Source organism: Plectropomus leopardus, chromosome 12 (assembly GCF_008729295.1).
Source record: "Plectropomus leopardus isolate mb chromosome 12, YSFRI_Pleo_2.0, whole genome shotgun sequence".
Taxonomy (NCBI): domain Eukaryota; kingdom Metazoa; phylum Chordata; class Actinopteri; order Perciformes; family Serranidae; genus Plectropomus; species Plectropomus leopardus.
This window is the reverse complement of record NC_056474.1, coordinates 33350466-33370253: the sequence shown is the minus strand read 5'-3', so window position 1 is coordinate 33370253 and position 19788 is coordinate 33350466. Positions and strand designations below refer to the sequence as shown.

The 19788-nt window shown below is 40.0% G+C and overlaps 1 protein-coding gene across 1 annotated transcript in view; it reads right to left on the bottom strand.

Annotated features, from left to right (window-relative positions):
- The window catches only part of LOC121951734 (junctophilin-1-like), a 65528-nt gene that overhangs the window by 26992 nt on the left and 18748 nt on the right, over nt 1-19788 (bottom strand). The window contains exon 2 of the mRNA XM_042498186.1: nt 15054-15813. Coding sequence (XP_042354120.1) covers nt 15054-15813 — 760 coding nt within the window. The remainder of the gene's footprint in view (nt 1-15053; nt 15814-19788) is intronic.

Sequence of the window (19788 nt, the reverse complement as noted above, 5' to 3'; positions counted from 1 at the left end):
TTGGGACAAATTGACATGCTTTGCAATGTTGTACCTTTTTGATGGGTGAATGGATCCAAATCGCTAAATTATATGTATATCCCTTTCAATGTGTTTCAGGTGAATGCAGAGTTCACTCGCATCACCACTATCCCACTGCTGTCCACATTCATGTCCCAACTGGATCACTACTCAAACCAACTCATGAGGGTGTTTAAGAAGAAGGGGACTATATGTCCATTTATATGGACATATAGTTGTATTAAAGGGTGTAAGTTGGGCACACGCCCTATGCATTTAGAATAGGCTCCAAACACTAATACTTGCTTGGTTTAAAATCTTCCTGCCCACCCGGGTCTATCCATCTCCTTCTACATGCTCATCTGGCTTTACCTTTCCTAAAATCGCTGTGGTTATGTGAACATGTATAGGCTGTGTTGATATTGATTAATGAAGGGTTTGTCTTCCGCAGAATCCCAGAAACACATCGGGAATGTGTCCTCAAGGCACTTTGCCTCCACCTCAATGAAAACCCTGAAAGCCTTGTAAAGGAGTTCTTGGTAGGTTGCAACACTAAATCATAAGCTGATGCTGTGTATTATCTTGAGCTGAAAAGCTATTTGTCTGATGTCAGTCAATATTATATATGTCTACTGAATGGAAGATTTTACAGTGTAAGAATGAAAGCCATTACACAAATATCTTTAGGAGTTCTGCTCTTTTAAAAAAAATGTTTTATTTCAGCTGGTATATTGCTGTTATCACAAAACATCAAGTGTTATAATGAGTGGATTTTTTTGTGGATAATGCAAGTTTAAATCCTCCAAGTTCCAATTAAAGGTGAAACTATTAGGTTATTGATTTGATTAGTTTATTAATTCTTTGCATTAATTCTTGTTTATTTTATTTTTATACCCCATAGTTTTTGAAAAATAGGCCTCCACCAAATAGATGAGCTAGCCATTCATGGCAATGGTAAAACAGAAAGAAAAAAACAAAATTACAAATCATTTACTGTTAAAAGCTTTAAATATGTTAGTATATCAACAAATATCAATTTGTGACCATGTAATTGGTAGTATTACTGGCACTAATATTATTTCCATGCATATTTAAAATTACAGGACTTTGAAAATGTCTCAGAAATGGTAAAAAAAAAATCATACAGATATATTTTTATTCACCAATTATATAATGGACCTAAATTAAAGATATGATATTAACAAGAGTAAATATTCATCCTTTTTTATTTCATAACAATGTTTATAACATAACAATTTTTTTTTTGTCCCAGTATTGTAACGGGTGTGGTACGGACCCAGATGCAGTACAACGGTAAACAGGATTAGTTGGTAATGACTTTTATTCCGACCAGCACAATTCAAACACGAAGCAAGATTAGGTAATTCAGCACACAGTTCGTTCTTCGGGTCGGAACCCACAACAAAGTCTCTGGAGGGAGATCGAAGCAACGAACCGAAGCTTACGTCACTCGGCGTGGATGCGGAGGAAACCCCGTAGCCCAACAGCTCGACAGCACGTGTGGAGTTACCGTCGAGGAGAAGGCGGAAGCGTGGTCGGGGACAGGCGGAGGTTTCGAAACCGAGTGAGCAGTCCGATGATGCAGCGGTACCGATGGGGATGGACCAGGAAGATCGTCGGGGCCAGGCGGAGAGGTCTTTACCAGCGAAGCAGATCAGGGAAGCCAAAACAGAACTCGTGGTCGGGGACAGAAGACAGGTAGGTTTACCGGGGATCAGGCGAAGAGAGCAGGTCGGGAACAGGCAGGGTCGGCTTTCAGAGATCTGGCAGGAGAATGCTGGAGAGTCTTGCATAATGCGAAGGAACAATCTGGCAACGAGTGTGTGTGTGTGTGGCAGGCTTATATACTGGGTTGATTACTGATGAGTTGCAGCTGGAGGTGAGTGAGCAGAGCAGGCAGAGTGGGCGTGGTCAGCAGGTAGAGGGAGCAGAGGAAGAGTGAATGGAAAAGTACTGAGAAGGGGGAGAGGAGCAGGGATCGTGACAAGTATCACTACTTTTACCATAAAAGGCCAACTCAACCATTTGGTAAAACATGGTTTTAGACAGTAAAAAATGAGAAATCATACTACTAATGTTGTTTTACCATATAAAATGGATAACATTAAATGTGTTTAACAACAATCAATGATCAGAAGTTCATTTATATTGTAGCAAATAGCCAATATTATTTTCATTAGCTGAGCTTCACTGCCTTTACCATAGAAGGCCAAATCGACTGTTTGGTGGAGCATGTTTTAAAAAAATTATTTGACCCTTATAAGATTTTAATATTTTGTATTAAGTTAAAGAAATCTTATCATTAAGACCTCTGGAACGTTAACATGTAGAATAAATATGCCTACCTTTTGAAAATCCCACCACACAAGCTGTGTTCGAAATCGTCCCCTCATTGACTCACTCACTATTCACTATGTAGTGTGTATTAAATAGGGCACTATACGTAGTGTCCAAATGAGATTTCGGACACTATGTTGGAACTTTTTTCCCCTGTAAATACACGGCCGCATTACATTGTGGTAGATGGGAATTGAATGTAGTGTACATCGTATGTACACTCAAATTTGTTGTGCATTGTGGGCATTTTATAGTGCACTATATAGTAGATGAAATTAACAGCAGAGAATCCAGACACCACTACAAAATGGCGAACACACTATATAGTGCACTATATCCGTGATAGGGGACGGTTTTGGACACAGCTACAATCCTTATGTCTAGTGTGATTTTTATAGTTCCTAACTTCCTGTAGGAGGTGAACTGAAAAGGCAGACTGTTTAAAGACACAGCGATTTCTAGTGGATTTTTTAAGAATAACACACCTCAACCAAATGGTATAGATGGCTCAATAAGGTCGAGTTAAATTCAACAAATTTTAATCAAGATATAGTGACTCAAAATGTGCTCTACCAAACAGTTGAGCTGGCAGTTTAAGGGTTAACAAAAATGCTTAAAGATTTACTTCAGTTTCTCACATGAGGATTTCTGTTTTATGTCATTGTAAATTGAATTTATTAGTTTTTGACTGTGGGGCCCTAAAAAAATCTGTTATTTTTTCCAAAATATTGTTCTCCATTTTTATTTTCACACTTTAGGTTCATTTTGTCATAAGAAAGTGTTTAGTCATGTGGTTGGACACAGTTTAAACAAATGAATAAGAAAATAGAAGAATCAAAATTAATTTTAATTAAAGCAACATTTGCACTAATGTCAAATAGATCTTTCTATGGACTCCTCACATACACAGGCATGTTTTTCAGTTGTGTGACAGCAGACAATCACTTGAGAAAATTATTAGATTTATTGATCAGAAAATGATGATTGACAGGTCTGGTTCTCATACAGATTTACACAGCCAATAGATCCACCAGAGGATGTTGGCATCATAATTGGCATCATGGTTTTGTTTAAGGGACACTAAAAGGATAACTCATTGGAAAAAGTTTGCAGCTGAAGAAGAATGTTACTCTGTGCTTCAGTGTGTTCACAGTGTCATGACAGCTTTGTAAAGACTTTCAGAAAACAATCCATCCCTTTGTAAAAATGATTCTGGATTTTGTTTAAAAGAGTTCACTCTATCAGCTGACATCTTTGGGCAGAGGTTACACGGCTGTTATTTGTTCCCTCAAAGTGTACTAGCCATTGAAAAGTTTATATAAAAAAAGCTCTCATTTCTCTCAAACTGTGCCAACACATCTATTTTAAGCATGCGGCAAAGAAAAGGGAGCGCTATTTTGCTCCAGCCAAGTTCCAGACTTCTGGAATCAATGCTTCCAGGTTGACACTGCCGTGTTTTGAGCTAAATTAAGTAATTTTAAGTAATTTTATCGTCTGTGGGCTTTGGAATTGTTGTCTGTGTGTGGACCATTTGTCAATCCAATCCTCCTATTATACCACATGAACTGACATCCGTGTCTGTGTGTGTTTGGGCCAAGATTAGCCTACCTGTTGCCTCCGCCGCTGTCACAGCTTTTGACAACCATGTGGATTAACTACGTGTGGCTTGTGCTCGCCTGGACTGTCCTGTCTTTTGTTCATCATCCATCGACAGCACTGCTCCAGTACTCAGCTGCTGAGCTTCATAAGCTCCGCTTCCATCCGCACGAGCCACCACCACCAGCTCTGCTCCTGCACCCGGACATCCTACACCTGCCTCGTCGGAAATACATCCACTGCGGTTGCCATTGGAACTTCGAGTACGACAAATCCAACTCTGGTCTACTGCTCAACGTCCACCGAGGAACACCGCTCTCCACACTGATCACAGTGTGTTAGCCCACCTAGCTAGGTCGGCTAACACGGCTGTCAAACTCAGCAGTACTACTGTCAACTTCGGTCTCCTCAACATCCGCTCACTTACGAGTAAGGGGCATCTTGTTCAGGATCTCCTTGTCACCGTAAGCTTGACTTTTTTGTGTTTAACTGAAACGTGGCAGCAGCCAAATGACTTTACCCCACTCAATGACGCTACTCGTCCGGGGTTTGTTTACATCTCTTGACTACGTGTCTCCGGCCGTGGGGGAGGTCTTGCGATAATTTAACGCGAGAATTGGAGGATAGCACCTGTGAATGCTCCTGTCTTTCACTCATTCGAGGCCACTGTATGTCAGCTCTCTGGACCTATTCCCACTATCATTGCTACTCTGTATCGAGTCCAAAGTCCAACAAGGATTTTATTCCTGACTTTGCTGCTTTCCTGAAGCACCTTTCCACACTCTCACCAAACATACTCTTGGGGGATTTTATTATTCATATGGACAATGTCAATAATACCCTCACCAAAGACTTCGCATCTTGTCTAGACAGTTTTGGACTTCAGCAATATAGTAACTTTCCCAGCCATATTAAAGGACACATTTTAGATTTAATCTGCTGCTCAGGTGTTACACCTGCTGATTGCAAAGCAAATTCTCTCCCTGTCTTGGACCATATGTTGTTGTCTTTCAGTGTCAATCTTTCATTCTCCAAATCCAACCCTCCACGTACTATAACTTTCTGCAAAATTAAGGACATCATCATCATTGAGGACAATTTATCTGCTAGTATCAGCAGCCTCCCCATTGCTGATAGTTTTTCTACCCCAGACGAATTGCTCTCCCACTACAACTACCTCAATAACCTTCCAAATAACCTTGCTCCTCTCAAAAACCAGATCTGTTTCATTTACTTGCACTGCACCTTGGTTCACTCCCTCTCTCAGACAGTTAAAAGCAAAAGGACGTCAACTTGAAAGATTCTACAGGAACACTGGTCTCACTGTACACAAAGACATGCATTCTAACCATATTCTCCACTACAGGGACTGCATTTCTAACGCTAAATCCAACTACTACTCTGGCTTAATCGGTTCAAATGAAGGAAACTCCAAGGCTCTCTTCTTCTTCCTTAGAAATATTACAAAACCACTACTACTACAAAACTCACTTCCTCCTCACCTGTACTCCTCTGATTTCTGTGACACTTTAATATCATTCTTTTCCTCAAAAATTGAACACATCCACCAACAACTTACACCCACCTCTGCTTTCACTGCATTCACCCGTCCCAGTTCCATTTACCCCTACCCACTCACTTTCAGCATCCACCCTACCCTCAGCCAATAAAATACCCAAACTCATTCAAAAATCCAAATCCTCAACCTGCCAATTAGACCCCCTTCCTACTGTCCTTGTAAAGCCCACTTTCCCCTCTCTGCCCCCTCTCATTACAGACATCATTCACTCCTCCCTTACCACTGGAATTGTTCCTTCTTCCCTCAAAACAGCCCCTGTAACACCAGTACTCAAGAGATCTGTTTCAGACCCCAACAACCTCAATAATTTTCCCATTTCAAATCTTCCATTCATCTCCAAAATTCTTGAAAAAACAGTTGCCGCTCAACTCCATACCCATTTATCTTGCAATAATCTCTACGAACAACTCCCGCCTGGTTTCCGTCCCTACCATAGCACTGAAACGGCACTTTTTAAAATCACCAATGACCTCCTCCTTGCTGCTGACTTAGGTTCACTATCCATTCTCCTCCTGCTTGATCTGTTTGCAGACTTTGACAATATTTCACACACCATTCTACTGAAGAGACCTTCTTCCATTCCAGCTGTTTATCATTTACCTCCTCCCCCTTGGTCACATTTTCCGTAAGAATCATATTCACTTTCACGGCTACGCGATGACACCCAGCTCTACCTCTCAACAAAACCCGATTCCTCACCTCCACCCTCATCCCTAACCAATTGCCTCCTAGAAATAAAATCCTGGTTAACTTCAGACTTCCTCAAATTAAACAGCAATAACACAGAACTTCTTTTAATTGGCACAAAATCCACATTAAACAAACTCCATAACTTCTCTATTCCCATCTGTAACTCGTCCATCTCCCCCTCCCTTCAGGTAAAGAGTCTGAGTGTGATCCTCGACAGCACCCTCTCCTTCACCTCCCATATTAACCATGTCACTTGGTCCGCCTATTTCCACTTACGTAATATTAATCGTCTCTGTCCTTCCCTCACTACCCACACCACTGCCATTCTTGTTCACAGCCTTGTCACCTCCAGCTTAGACTATTCCAACTCTCTTCTGAATGCCCCCCAACACAAAACTCTCCATAAATTACTACTAGTTCAAAATTCAGCTGCCCATATCATCGCACGCACCCCCTCCATCCACTACATCACACCCATTCTACAACAGGTCCACTGGCTCCCCATCACACACCGTATCAACTACAAAATACTTCTCCTCACCTTTAAAGCCAAACACAACCTTGCCCCTTCATATATCTCTGACCTCCATATTGCCACAACCGTCCGCACCCTCAGATCCTCCTCCTCCATCCATCTCACTGTCCCCCCTGCTTGCCTTGTTACCATGGGGAGCAGAGCATTCAGCCGCTCTGCTTCCCAGCTCTGGAACTCTCTTCCACCTGACCTCTGTAATACTGATTCACTTCCACATTTTAAATCCAAACTCAAAACTCATCTGTTTAGACTAGCGTACTCCATCTGACCACCACAGTTGTCCATTTTCCTCTCTTTCTTTCTTTTCTCCTAAATCTTTTTAAATTGTATTTTACTGGTATCCTTATTGGTTTCTTAAACTCTGTGTTTGTTTTTTTGTTATGATGTAAGGTGACCTTGAGTGTCCAGAAAGGCGCCAATAAATATTAATATTATTATTATTAATAATGCCCAAGACTAAACTTTTGTAAGTGCTCTGTAATTGGTTGTTTCGTCAGTTAAAAAACAGCCAATCAGAGCCCTTGTGGATGGGCTAAAGTTGTTTTGTTTATCAAGCTGTGTCAAACAGATCAGAACATTTTACAGTTGAAAGAAATTTGTTAACATGTTCACCATGTTCGTAATAGTTATTTAATGAGGTGTGTTTGTCATGCAGCTATGGCTGTGTTTGCTCTCTCACGGCATAGCAAGGTCTGCTTAGTGGTGTTTGGCACCTCCTTGTCCTAGTGTCCCAGCCCTATCACCAGACAAGAAGTGTGCTCTAACCTACTTATTTCCAAGTGACACAAAAGCAATCAAGAGTAGCACTGCAAGATCTGACAAATGTTTTCTTTTTGGATAATAACTTTTTTTATTTACTTAACATACAGTGTGGTTTAGATAAATATGCCAAGTTGAATTTTCAACAGGGTTCTTTACTTCTGCTGCTAAAAATAGTAGGCTGATAACTACTTTGAATATAAAAAAAGGTGAATTTGTCAATTTGGATGCATTGTGGATTGTTACATTATTTGCAACTGTATTATACTGTTTTGTTATACATAATGCAGATATACAACCAAATTTAATGCATGTCTAATACATTTCTTAATTTAAGGGTCCAACAGATGTTTTCTGCACTGTAAAAACAAATGTTCACAAAACTAAAAACATTTGTATATATATATATATATATATATATATATATATATATATATATATATATATATATATATATATATATTCCACACTCCAGTCCCCTCACCCAACTTAACCTAAATCATATCAGTTGACTTCCTTTTTTGAGGTAGTTTTCACAAAAGTTGAGTACTCCTTAGATGGTTGGGTTTAACTGTAATTTTACACAATGATTTTAAGTCTGACTTTATAATTGAATTGTAAAATGATAAGATTGTTTGAACAAACAAATAGAGACATGTTTACTAAAGGTGTTCAGCACATTTTTCACTGTGACGCGAAATTGTTAAATTAAAGTTGGGTGAATAGAATTCAGTCAAATTAAGTACAATCAACAAAATCCGACAACTTCAATACAATATAACAGCGTAGTATTGGTAATTAGTAATAGTAAATTTAAGTAAAATCAACTTAAGTGTGTCAGTTAAATGCTACATCATTCAGTTACTCTTAATTTACATGAGACAGTTTGGTCAGATTTACTTCAGAGCATGTAGTAATAACAAATTGTCTGGTCTGTTTCCCAGTTACTCAATTCAGTTTCGTGGGACCAGTTGACATAAGTAAATTAAGTAAATCTAAAATTTCATTTCTTAGAGTGCAGCTGCGGTGGAAATGGCAGTTTTGGACAGAGGAGAAAGAGGATTACCTCATCAGTTTATTTGAGAATCAGCTAGGTCTATGACACAAGCCCTTCTTTAAATATTATTGACATGTTACAATGCCAGGACAGGTGCCGCCACCACAAGTGGTGGTTATGTGACACTGAAGTCAATATTACATGTTAAAATGCCCTAGCAGGTGCTGCCACAATGACAAAATGATTCTTTTGGTAACATTGGGCCTAATAAAGGCAGCTAGGATGTTTTACAAACTGACTTTGTCAGCAGAGTTTGGCTCTAATAGTCACGCTGGGACATTCATCCTCAGCAGGAGCTGAAGATGTAAGAGCATGGTTGCGTTGAATGGAGCAAAAAAAGCTCTATCAGTGTGTAGAGCTCCAGAGGAAGCCGCTCCTCTCAGCTGTGTTTCTGTGTCTCAGCGCCCTGTTCTTCATTTCAACAGGGTTTCTTTTAATATATTGGGGCCAGGCTGCAAAAACAGGGCCAGCGCTGTAAGCAAAGGTCAAGCTGAACAAAAGCCTATGACTTGTTGAATGCAGGCCACTTTCTGTTTCAAACTAAAAGTCCTTTCAAATTAAAAGTCCTCTAGCATTCCATAAACAGTCCAACCACATACTATTTTTTGACCAAGTCTCATTTACTTTTAACTTGCACAGTCAATCAGCTCTTGCTGCTACAATGACTCATGTCCCCACACCATACTGTAGTTCCATATTAAACAAAAGTTTAAAAGAAGCAAATTTTTTCCATCAGTGATTTCTGTCATTTGAAACAAACTTGGTGTTCCCCACAGAATTGTTTCAGCTATGGCTTTAAGCTCTCGTGGATTGATAACACTAAGCACTGAACAGTTTCATTGGGCCCAAGGCATTTCACTAGTTTGCAGTGCCAGCACCCAAACCAAAAGATCTGCATCCATTAAACTGATCAAAGCAACCAGATATCTGCAACTGATTACACTCACTCAATCTTTCAACCCAAAAACTAAACCAGGGAAGCTCCACTTTAAAGGAACCCTTTCTCCACACTGACCAAAGCAGATACAGCACAGTACTGTATGCTATTGTGTGTATGTGCGTGTGTGCGTGTGCAGTGTTGTGTAGTGTAGCTGTTTTTGGGGGGTGGCGGCGGCAGCTGTTTATACATCGTCCTCCTTGGCCTTATTTAGACAACCACAACTTCTGACGTACACGCACACACACACACACACACAGGTAAAATAAATGTCCACTTTTGCACAAACACTTGCATAACATTGCAAAAATTATACATATCCTGTCTCCAAGAGATGCCGAAAAATTAGTGCACACATTTGTTACTTTTAGGCTGGATTACTGTAACTCCCTATTATTCTGTTGCCCCAGCAAATCTCTGAAGTCTCTCCAACTGGTGCAGAACGCTGCTGCACGTGTACTAAGGGGAACTAAGAAAAAGGATCATATTTCTCCTGTTTTAGCTTCTTCGCACTGGCTCCCTGTAAAATACTAGAATTCATTTAAAATCCTCCTCCTTACCTACAAAGCGCTGAATGGACAGGCTCCGTCCTATCTGTCACAGCTCATAGTTCCCTATCAATCCTCAAGATCACTGCGCTCTGGAAACGCAGGGTTACTTGTGGTTCCCAAAGTCTCCAAATGTAAGATGGGAGCCAGAACTTTCAGTTACCACACTCCTCTTTTATGGAAACAAATTCCAGGTTCGGTCAGGGAGGCAGACACTTTTCACAGACATGTTTTGGCGTCTGTTTGTGACAAGATATGTCTAATTTTTGCAATGTTATGCATGAGAAAGCTGTCCTTGAAGTTTGTTTTATATGGGAGGCAAAAGATGCAGCATACTTGTAGTCTAGATAACTGATCAGTTTCATCTGGTTTCAATTTACAGAGTGATTTTTAATGATGTTGACTAGGGAAAGCATTAATAAAGTGAAAAGGATTGGTCCAACCACAGAACCTTGTGGCACTCCAAAGCAGACCTTAGTATGTAAGAAGGATTGATCATTAATATGAAAAAACTGGGAGCAATCTGACAAGTATGATTTAAACCAGTTTAGTGCCATTCCTTGAAGGCCAATTCAGTGTTCCAGTCTGTACCTCTCAATTTCAAATTCAAATCAGCTTTACTGGCATGAATGTTTACGTTACATTGTTGCCAAAGCAAAAATACATTACATTATAGAAATATATTTTAGACACATACTATATAAATCCTGTCTTAATCACATTAAAACATTTATTGTAGAGCTTGTTTTTCTTCGTTTATGACAATATTCCACATATTTTGCAGCTAAAACTTCACACCACCTTTTCTCCCCACATATATATGGCAGTTTCTGAAGATTTGGAAAATGGATAAACCCAGGAGGTTCTCTTAAAGCGTTGTATTTTTCAGTGTAGTAGGAAGTGAGATTCAGTCTCTACTTCTCTTTGATGACAGAGTGAACACACTGTCCACTCAGTCTGTACAATTTCAACATTTTTCTTTGTTTTATATCTGTCACAGTGGCCAGGTATTCTGCCAGCACGTATTCTCTGTTTAGGGTCAAATAAAATTCAGATTAACTTTGTGATTTAGTGATTTCATTCCAATATTTGATTGACCAAGTTTTGGTAGTGTGTCTGTGAACTCTGAGCATTCTTTTACACAATTCTGCATGCAGGGCTACTAGTGGCAGTTTTTCCCATTTTGGGAGGTGGTGGCTGGTAAGTGGACCCCACACTTCATGGCCATATATTATTGGGTCTATTACTGTATTTAGGATTTTGAGACACAGCCATTCTAAAGTTTCCAGTGGAACTGATGTTCAAACCTAAATATGTATATTGTTTTGTATGTTATATTTTGTTATTTCCTAATGTGAATTTGTTTTTCAGAGTCTCTCTCTCTCTCTCTCTCTCTCTCTCTCTGTCTCTCTCCAAAACACCAAGGAACCAATTAAATTAATATTTAGACAAAATACCAAAATACACAACACAAATAATCAAATCGCTCGTATCCAGGATAAGTTCTCATTTCAAGCGGTCCAGAGCACTTTACCAAGAAGTGAGAAATTGTTTTGTTCTCACAGGCCACAAATTGTTGTCCAACTCAAGGAAACATAAGTTTTATGTTTGAGGAATATTTTAAAAAATGAATTTCTATCATCTAATCAAATTTATATTATGTTTTAGAGTAATTATAATTACTGGGTTAGTAAATTTCAGGGCTACCATACTTGGTGCATTGATCCTAATTACTGTATTTCAGTTACTGTGCATCACTCTGCGGCCAGTGCTGGAATGTCGCTAAGTACATTTACTCAGGTAATGTTCTTAAGTACATATTAGGGGTTACTCCTCTGTTACTTGAGTATTTTAATCTCATGCCACTTTCGATGTCTACTCCACTACACTTCAGAGGGTACTTTTTACTCCACTACTATTATTAGGTAACTACTCTTCAAATTAAGATTTGTGCTCACAAAAAAAGGAAAATATACAAGTGTAGCAGTCCATTAATTAGAAAATTAATTGGCAACTATTTATTTAATTGTTTAAATTATTTTTCATGCCAAAAGATTCCATGGTTGCAGATCTCATATACGTATACTGAATGCATGATTTATTACATTTATTTAAACCTTTTTGCATGTGTACTTTTACTTTTAATACTTGAAATCCCTGAAAATCCCTGAAATCACATTTACTTTGTGTTTATTTAACAGCTGGCCTTCATCAGTTTCACGACTGCAGAAGTTCCTTCTATTACAGCTTTTTTGGTGTCATCTCTCCAGTCTTGTTCATGTGTCAGTCTTTGCACATGGCACAAAACCTGCCCTTATATGGTGTTTAGGGGCGTTACCTGTGCTAATAGGTGATGATCAATGGGATTCAACATCGAGCACAGCTGGTCAGAGCAGATTTGGATGGTCATGAACATTTGGTGCATTTGGAGTTGACTTCTGTTATATTTTCTCTTACCAGAAAATTAAGAGAAAATATAGAGAAATTTAAGAGAATGTTGCTGCACAAGGCCCAATGTTATGCTGAGATACATATATGTCCCTCAGTTTGGGACATGTAGTCACACACTGTGCAGCTCAGGGATGCTGCATGTCCCTCTCCTAATCAATCTGCTGCTTTTCATTGTCATTTCTCTCTTTGAAGTTTGGGTTTAGCAAAACGAACATCTCATTATCCCACTCTGATATTATTATATTTGTCAGAGAGGAAGAGGAAGTGCCTCTGTGTCTCTGCTTCCTCTGTGGTTAGCACTGTTGCGTTAAGGCAAGAATGTCCCGGGTTTGAGCCCTGGCCGACCCAGACCTTTCAGTGTGCAGTTTGCATGTCCTCCCCGTTTCCACCATCAAAACATGTACATTAGGTTAATACACCTGTCAGCACTCCTGACAAGTGCGCTGGCAGAGGATATGACGCCAGTACCCAAGCGCAGCACGCTGCTTCTCACTGCTCCACAAGGATGGGTTAAATGCAGAGAATAATTTCACGGTACAATGTTCACATTCCAATAAATAATTCTTCTCTCTTCGCCTCTCTTCTCTCTGTATGTGATAGTGTTCACCTTCTTTTTCAGGCTGCAGGTTGCAGCACTGAGTGTGGTTACATGGACATAAATAGCCTGTTTATGATCCTAGTTCTGATCATATTCAGGATATGGTGTTTGCATGCACAGAGTAAACAAGTTATTTATATTCCCCAGTTTCTTTCAGAGTGTTCCAGCTAGAATATTCAGCTTTCTCATTAATGGAATGTGGTGTTTACATGCTTAAACACATAAACAGGATACTCCAAAAACCCATTTATAAATGAATTAATCTTGTCCATGTAAACACACTTGTGTAGGAAAATGATGCAAAAGCTTTACTTACTCCACTGTTTTCTAAAGCATTCTTTGTCTAAGATTCAGTGACATTGACAACTGCTGAAAAATGCAGTGAATGAGCAGTGCAGAGACTGATTCTTGAGTTGTACACACAACTGTGGAATGCACAGTTCAAAGTAAAAAAGGAAGTCTATTTGTTAAACTGTGATGGATGATTATACAATAGTTAGTTCTGAAAAGGTAATCTGATTAGATAAGATAAGCATGCCATGAGTACTAATGTAGAGTGTAGGGTTTGATTTTTACTCCTCAACCATGCAGTTTAAACTATTGATTATTAAATGTTGTAATGGGCCGACTTCACAGCGATTAAATTTTTCCTAAATTGCATTTTTTTGCAGCTGAAGACTTGAATTTTCCGTCAGATTTTTTGATTTGTATTTGACATAGACTGTATATAAATATGGACAACATGACAGCTCCTGCCAAGTGAGGCTTCTCAATCTTGATTGCCCCCTGGTGTCTGACTGAAGTATAGCTCATAAAGCCTGCCCCTCCATGAACCAAAGATGGTTTCTGTCACTGAAGGTAGTTGTCATCGCCCTGATGTTTATTCATGTGTTTGTTTTTATTCATAACTGACAGCTTTAACAGCGAATATGTGCACTCTCATTCAATGAAGCTGCTAGTGATTGGTTGGACAGGTGTTTCGGTGAGAACTCCCCCACATCGAATATAGCAGACTCCAGCTCTAAATGACATCACGCTCGCAACATAGCAACGCCTGTATCTTCTTGGATATTTTAACCTCACTTCAGCATAGCAGGGCTAAGTTGGGGTGTGTCATCCATCTTTATATACAGTCTATGCTATTTGATGAAAAATGAAGTCACTTAGACTTAAAACTATGACTGCATTATCAGTAGACTAGATAATTTTGAATGTCTTTATAATGATTGTGTGGGATTATTTAGGAGAACCCACATATATAAACACTACATTTACTGTATTCACAAAACTAAATGAAATGTTGCTAAGTTATATCTGAATATCTTTGCCTGCAAAACCACATATAGTGTCTTGAAGTACATCCAGGTATTATAGTGCTGAGACTTACACCATCTCACTCATGGTGTAAGTTATAAAGTAACACAAAGATTACAATACTCTGTATCAACCACCATGTTCTGAATAGACAAACTATGAACACTAACAAAAAGTGACATTTGTGTTTTGGAACATAAAACAGCAAACTTAAGTGCAAACCACAATCTACTCAGTCCATCACAAGGCATGATGGTAAATGGGGCATGTTGTCCATGGGGTGTCGCCATATCGTAGCCTATAGTCTAAAATCTTTAAAACGAGGGTGATGATGAATAAAATTAGGATTAACTGAAACAGGCTGGCCTATATCAAATGATCTACTGGCCTTTTAAGACAGTAAACGTGGTGAGACATGATTAAAAATCTTATTATTATTACGTTCTTTGTAACTAAATCAAACAAGTACATTTATGTTTGGTTACATTGTTAGAAAAACATCTAAAACATGGGACAAAAGAAAAGGTAGGCTGCTGGACTGACCTGTCTTTGGGATTCTTGCAGCTGAACTAAGCTTGACAGTTGTCCTGCCATGGAGGTTTCTGAGATAATGGAACATGTAAGATTTTACCTGGAGATGGCGATCTCTACTTTGGTTCTGGCAATGGCCGCTGCTCTCACTGCTCCCTCCATGGCTCGCTCCACCTTCTGCTTGGTCTTGGTGTTCCTCAGCGGGATCAGCTGCTTCCTGATGCCCCGGGCCAGCACGTTGTTCTTGTACTTCCCTTCTTCCTTGGTGCCATCAGGAAAGACGGTGCAGCCGTAGCCATGGCGCTTATTGTTCAACCACTCGCCTTCGTACTTCATGCCGTTGGAGCGCTCAGAGACACCAAAGCCGCTGCGCTTGTCATTCTTCCACTCACCCATGTAAGACTCAGTGGTAGTGGCATCCACATTGTCCTCCAGTGGCAGGTAGTCATCGCCCAGGTCTCCATCTCCAAAGCTGATGGTTGAATTGGCGTCACTGGAACTGATGCGGCTCATGGTGGTGTCACTGTGTGCTGAGCTGCGTTTACTGGAAATCGACGAGCGTGAGTCTGATTTGCGTAGTCGCTGAAGGCTTCCAAAGAGGGAACCACGGCGAAAAAGACCCTTCTTCTTTTCTGAGCCTTCCCCGTCTGAGTGGAAGTTGAGTACAAAGCCACCACGTGTCCCGGCAGGGCTGTCAGACAGGCTGTCACGCAGTACAGTACCATTACTCTGCTCACTGCGGAGGGAAGACAGGGAAGTTCGTAGAGGTGAGCGGATGACAGAGGCCATACCATACGGAACACTTTGACGCACACCATATCCATGACGCATCCCACCGGTCCACTGTCCCTGGTATGTACCTACAGCAAGAGCAGAGGGAGGGAGACAGATGACAGACAGTTACTGAGCTGCAAAATACAGAAATAAAATAATCTGACAGAGAGAGACGGATAAGTAACACAGTCACTAACTGATTACACAAATAATTGAACAGAAGCATCTATAGAATATAAGAATGCATGATGCAAGACTTGCTTTCAATACATCTTATAACCAATGACTTTGACATAACTAGACCTGCACAATTAGTCACTCAGTAGAAAAATCACCAACACCTACTCAGATAGACATTTAATCATTTGTCATTTTAAAATTCTAGTAACTTCACCGTTAAGTCCGTATAAACACAACTTTTGAAAAAATCCCTCGAGGTGTTCTTGAGATATTTTCTTCGCAGTAATAAGACTGACAAGCCTGCAATGACCTTGACCTTTGACTGATGACCATCAAAATCTAATCAGTCCATCCTTAAGTCCAAGTGGATGATTATGCTAAATTTGGGGGAAAAAAAATCCCTTGGGCATTGTTGAGATATGGTGTTCACTAGAATGAGACTGTAAAGGCCACAGTGACCTTGACCTTTAACCTGTGACCACCATATTCTAATCACTTCATTCTTGAGTCCAGGTGGACATCTGTGCTAAATGTGAAGAAATTCCCCCAACGCATTTTTGAGATATCACATTTACGAGAACGAGACAGATTGACAGACGGATGGACAATTCAAAAACATAACACCTCTGGTCATGGCTACCACCGGATTGAAGGCATAACAATGGAATTTTCTCTGGTTTCTATAAAAATATAACTAAAGTCTGACATAAATCTTTGCCACTTAACAGACTCTGGATGAGTGATATTAATACCTTCCTTAGATCTGAACTAGCACACCATGTGGTCAAACATATCCCTGTCAGGTAGAAACCCAAACCATCAAATGATACACTCTAAATTCATTCACAGGTCTTATCTGACACCTCAGAGATCACTACAGATGAAACATAGTGAGAGTTTTGTCCAAACCATTGCAACTTTTCTTCACATGGTTTGGTAGTGACCAGAGGTTAGTCATATCTAGACTAATATAACTGAGATATCCATCCCACACTCATACTGTCTACTATTACCTCAAGAAGTATTTTACTGTTAAAAAGAGAGTCCTCACATAAAACTAGGCTGTCTTTACAGAGGACACAAATGCTTTTGAAACAGATGCTACATAACCAGAGATAGCAGATAAAAAGGACTGTGGCATTGGATTTTGCTCAAAAAGTAGAAAACCTACAACTAGCAAAATGCATCAGACCAATAAATGCTCTTATGGTGGGTGAGGTAATGCAAACTCGTATGTTTGTCGCAACAGTGGCTGGCTGGATATTGTATTCAGATAATCCATCCACCTGAGATGGGTGTGGCATATTAAGATGAGCAACATCAGAGCTCCCTGCTTACGCACAGATGCAGAAATATGCATATGCCTTTTTTTATGTCAGATTCATACAGCTGAGTGTGCATCTGATCCTGTTTTACCAGCAACTGGGCGCAAGGGCTCATTTCCACACCCACAGATCGCCATAAAAAGGCATAAAATCGCCCTTAAACTGTATTTCTCATCTGCCAGTAAGAAATAAAGTCAAGTGGCTGTGTTGCATCGGTGAGGTTCTCCAACAGAACAGCCGTGATTACACATGTCTGGGGAGATTTGTAGCATCGCTACCACTAATTCATCACATTTCTGTAAGTCAATGCTGCAATAAAATCTCAAACATTATAATGTCAGAAGGATCAATGATTCATTCAGAGTGCTCACGTGGACTGTCTTTACAAAATGCTCCACATGATCAAATTAACTGATCACTAACAGGGAGATTAATGTAAATAAAAATAATGATGAAATAAATCTCCTAAATAATTCAAGATTGGCTTAATAAATGTGGCTTTAATGTGTCTGTAACCTACAAAAAAATGAAATAAAACAATCAGTGAAGTTGGCAAACAATCTTAAAACATTGCTTTTCATCTCTCAACGTATATTTAATCTCTTGATCATCTCATTTGCAGCTATCTCAGCTGAAACTGTGTGAATGCTGCCAGCGCCGCCGCTCCATACATGCACACCACTCACTGTGTGTTGGGCAGCACAGTGGCGAGGGGCCACCAACTAAGCCGATCACCATAATAATTACAGGATGAAGTAATTCATCATTTAGATGAATTATTTCATTTTACATTAAGCTGAAGCACAGGCAATAAGGTATGCCTATACTATACATATTTGCTCAAAATAATTATGTGTCACAGTCGCGAGTCTCTGCGTCACTGCGTGCCATCGTGGATTAGATGGATGTATCAGGACTCAGGAGCAGAGGCGGCCCCTTCTCATTTCCACACCCACAGATCGCCATAAAAAGGCATAAAATCGCCCTTAAACTGTATTTCTCATCTGCCAGTAAGAAATAAAGTCAAGTGGCTGTGTTGCATCGGTGAGGTTCTCCAACAGAACAGCCGTGATTACACATGTCTGGGGAGATTTGTAGCATCGCTACCACTAATTCATCACATTTCTGTAAGTCAATGCTGCAATAAAATCTCAAACATTATAATGTCAGAAGGATCAATGATTCATTCAGAGTGCTCACGTGGACTGTCTTTACAAAATGCTCCACATGATCAAATTAACTGATCACTAACAGGGAGATTAATGTAAATAAAAATAATGATGAAATAAATCTCCTAAATAATTCAAGATTGGCTTAATAAATGTGGCTTTAATGTGTCTGTAACCTACAAAAAAATGAAATAAAACAATCAGTGAAGTTGGCAAACAATCTTAAAACATTGCTTTTCATCTCTCAACGTATATTTAATCTCTTGATCATCTCATTTGCAGCTATCTCAGCTGAAACTGTGTGAATGCTGCCAGCGCCGCCGCTCCATACATGCACACCACTCACTGTGTGTTGGGCAGCACAGTGGCGAGGGGCCACCAACTAAGCCGATCACCATAATAATTACAGGATGAAGTAATTCATCATTTAGATGAATTATTTCATTTTACATTAAGCTGAAGCACAGGCAATAAGGTATGCCTATACTATACATATTTGCTCAAAATAATTATGTGTCACAGTCGCGAGTCTCTGCGTCACTGCGTGCCATCGTGGATTAGATGGATGTATCAGGACTCAGGAGCAGAGGCGGCCCCTTCTCCCCGCCCGGTCTTGCAGCAGCGTGCGTTTGCTTTGAGATATGATCCCCACCCTCCGGTAACAAGTGAGGAAAAAAATGGGCCCCAAAAGGCAACAGGAGTCAGTAGCAGAGAACAGGAAAAAAACTGAAATTGCGAGAGGAGGCTCAGGCATCACTTGCAGGTATGTGAAGTATTAATAAGCCCCTAGACACCTATGCTAGGACAAACGGTGAAAATAGCCAGTCTACAAGCTGAAACGCGTCACAGTGCGACAGTGCTTGCTGATTTTGGAAAAAGTTCGAAAATGTTTTATTATTTTGGACTATTTTGACGATGTAAAGAAGCATGCAAGCGTGCCCATATAGGCTATGCTCAGTTGAAAGTGGGGGCCTCTCAAGTGTTTATGTAGGCCAGTAAAGTCATGGTGAGCAGGGCACCCAAATGGCCAGCAGCGGCCCTGAATGCTGCTCTGAATGATATGTGAAGTGCACACATTCACACTGAGCATTCCTCCTTTATAGATACCAGTTTATGTTTGGGGAAAGGCATATTGATGGGTTTTGTGCGCACACATTGTTTATGCATCTGGCCCCTGGTTTTCAGCAGCAGCTTTTTGTAGAGAATGTAGATGCTCTAAAACCTGCAGCACACTGACTGTGACATAGTAAGAAACTAAGTGCTGAATGTAGCGGAGCATTTGACAGCTAAAAGGACAGATATTTATCTCAGGAGTTGATGGAAAACAAAATTAGAGATAAAAGACAGTGACACTAACAGAAATGCACTTTGCAATTCTGGGTTCATA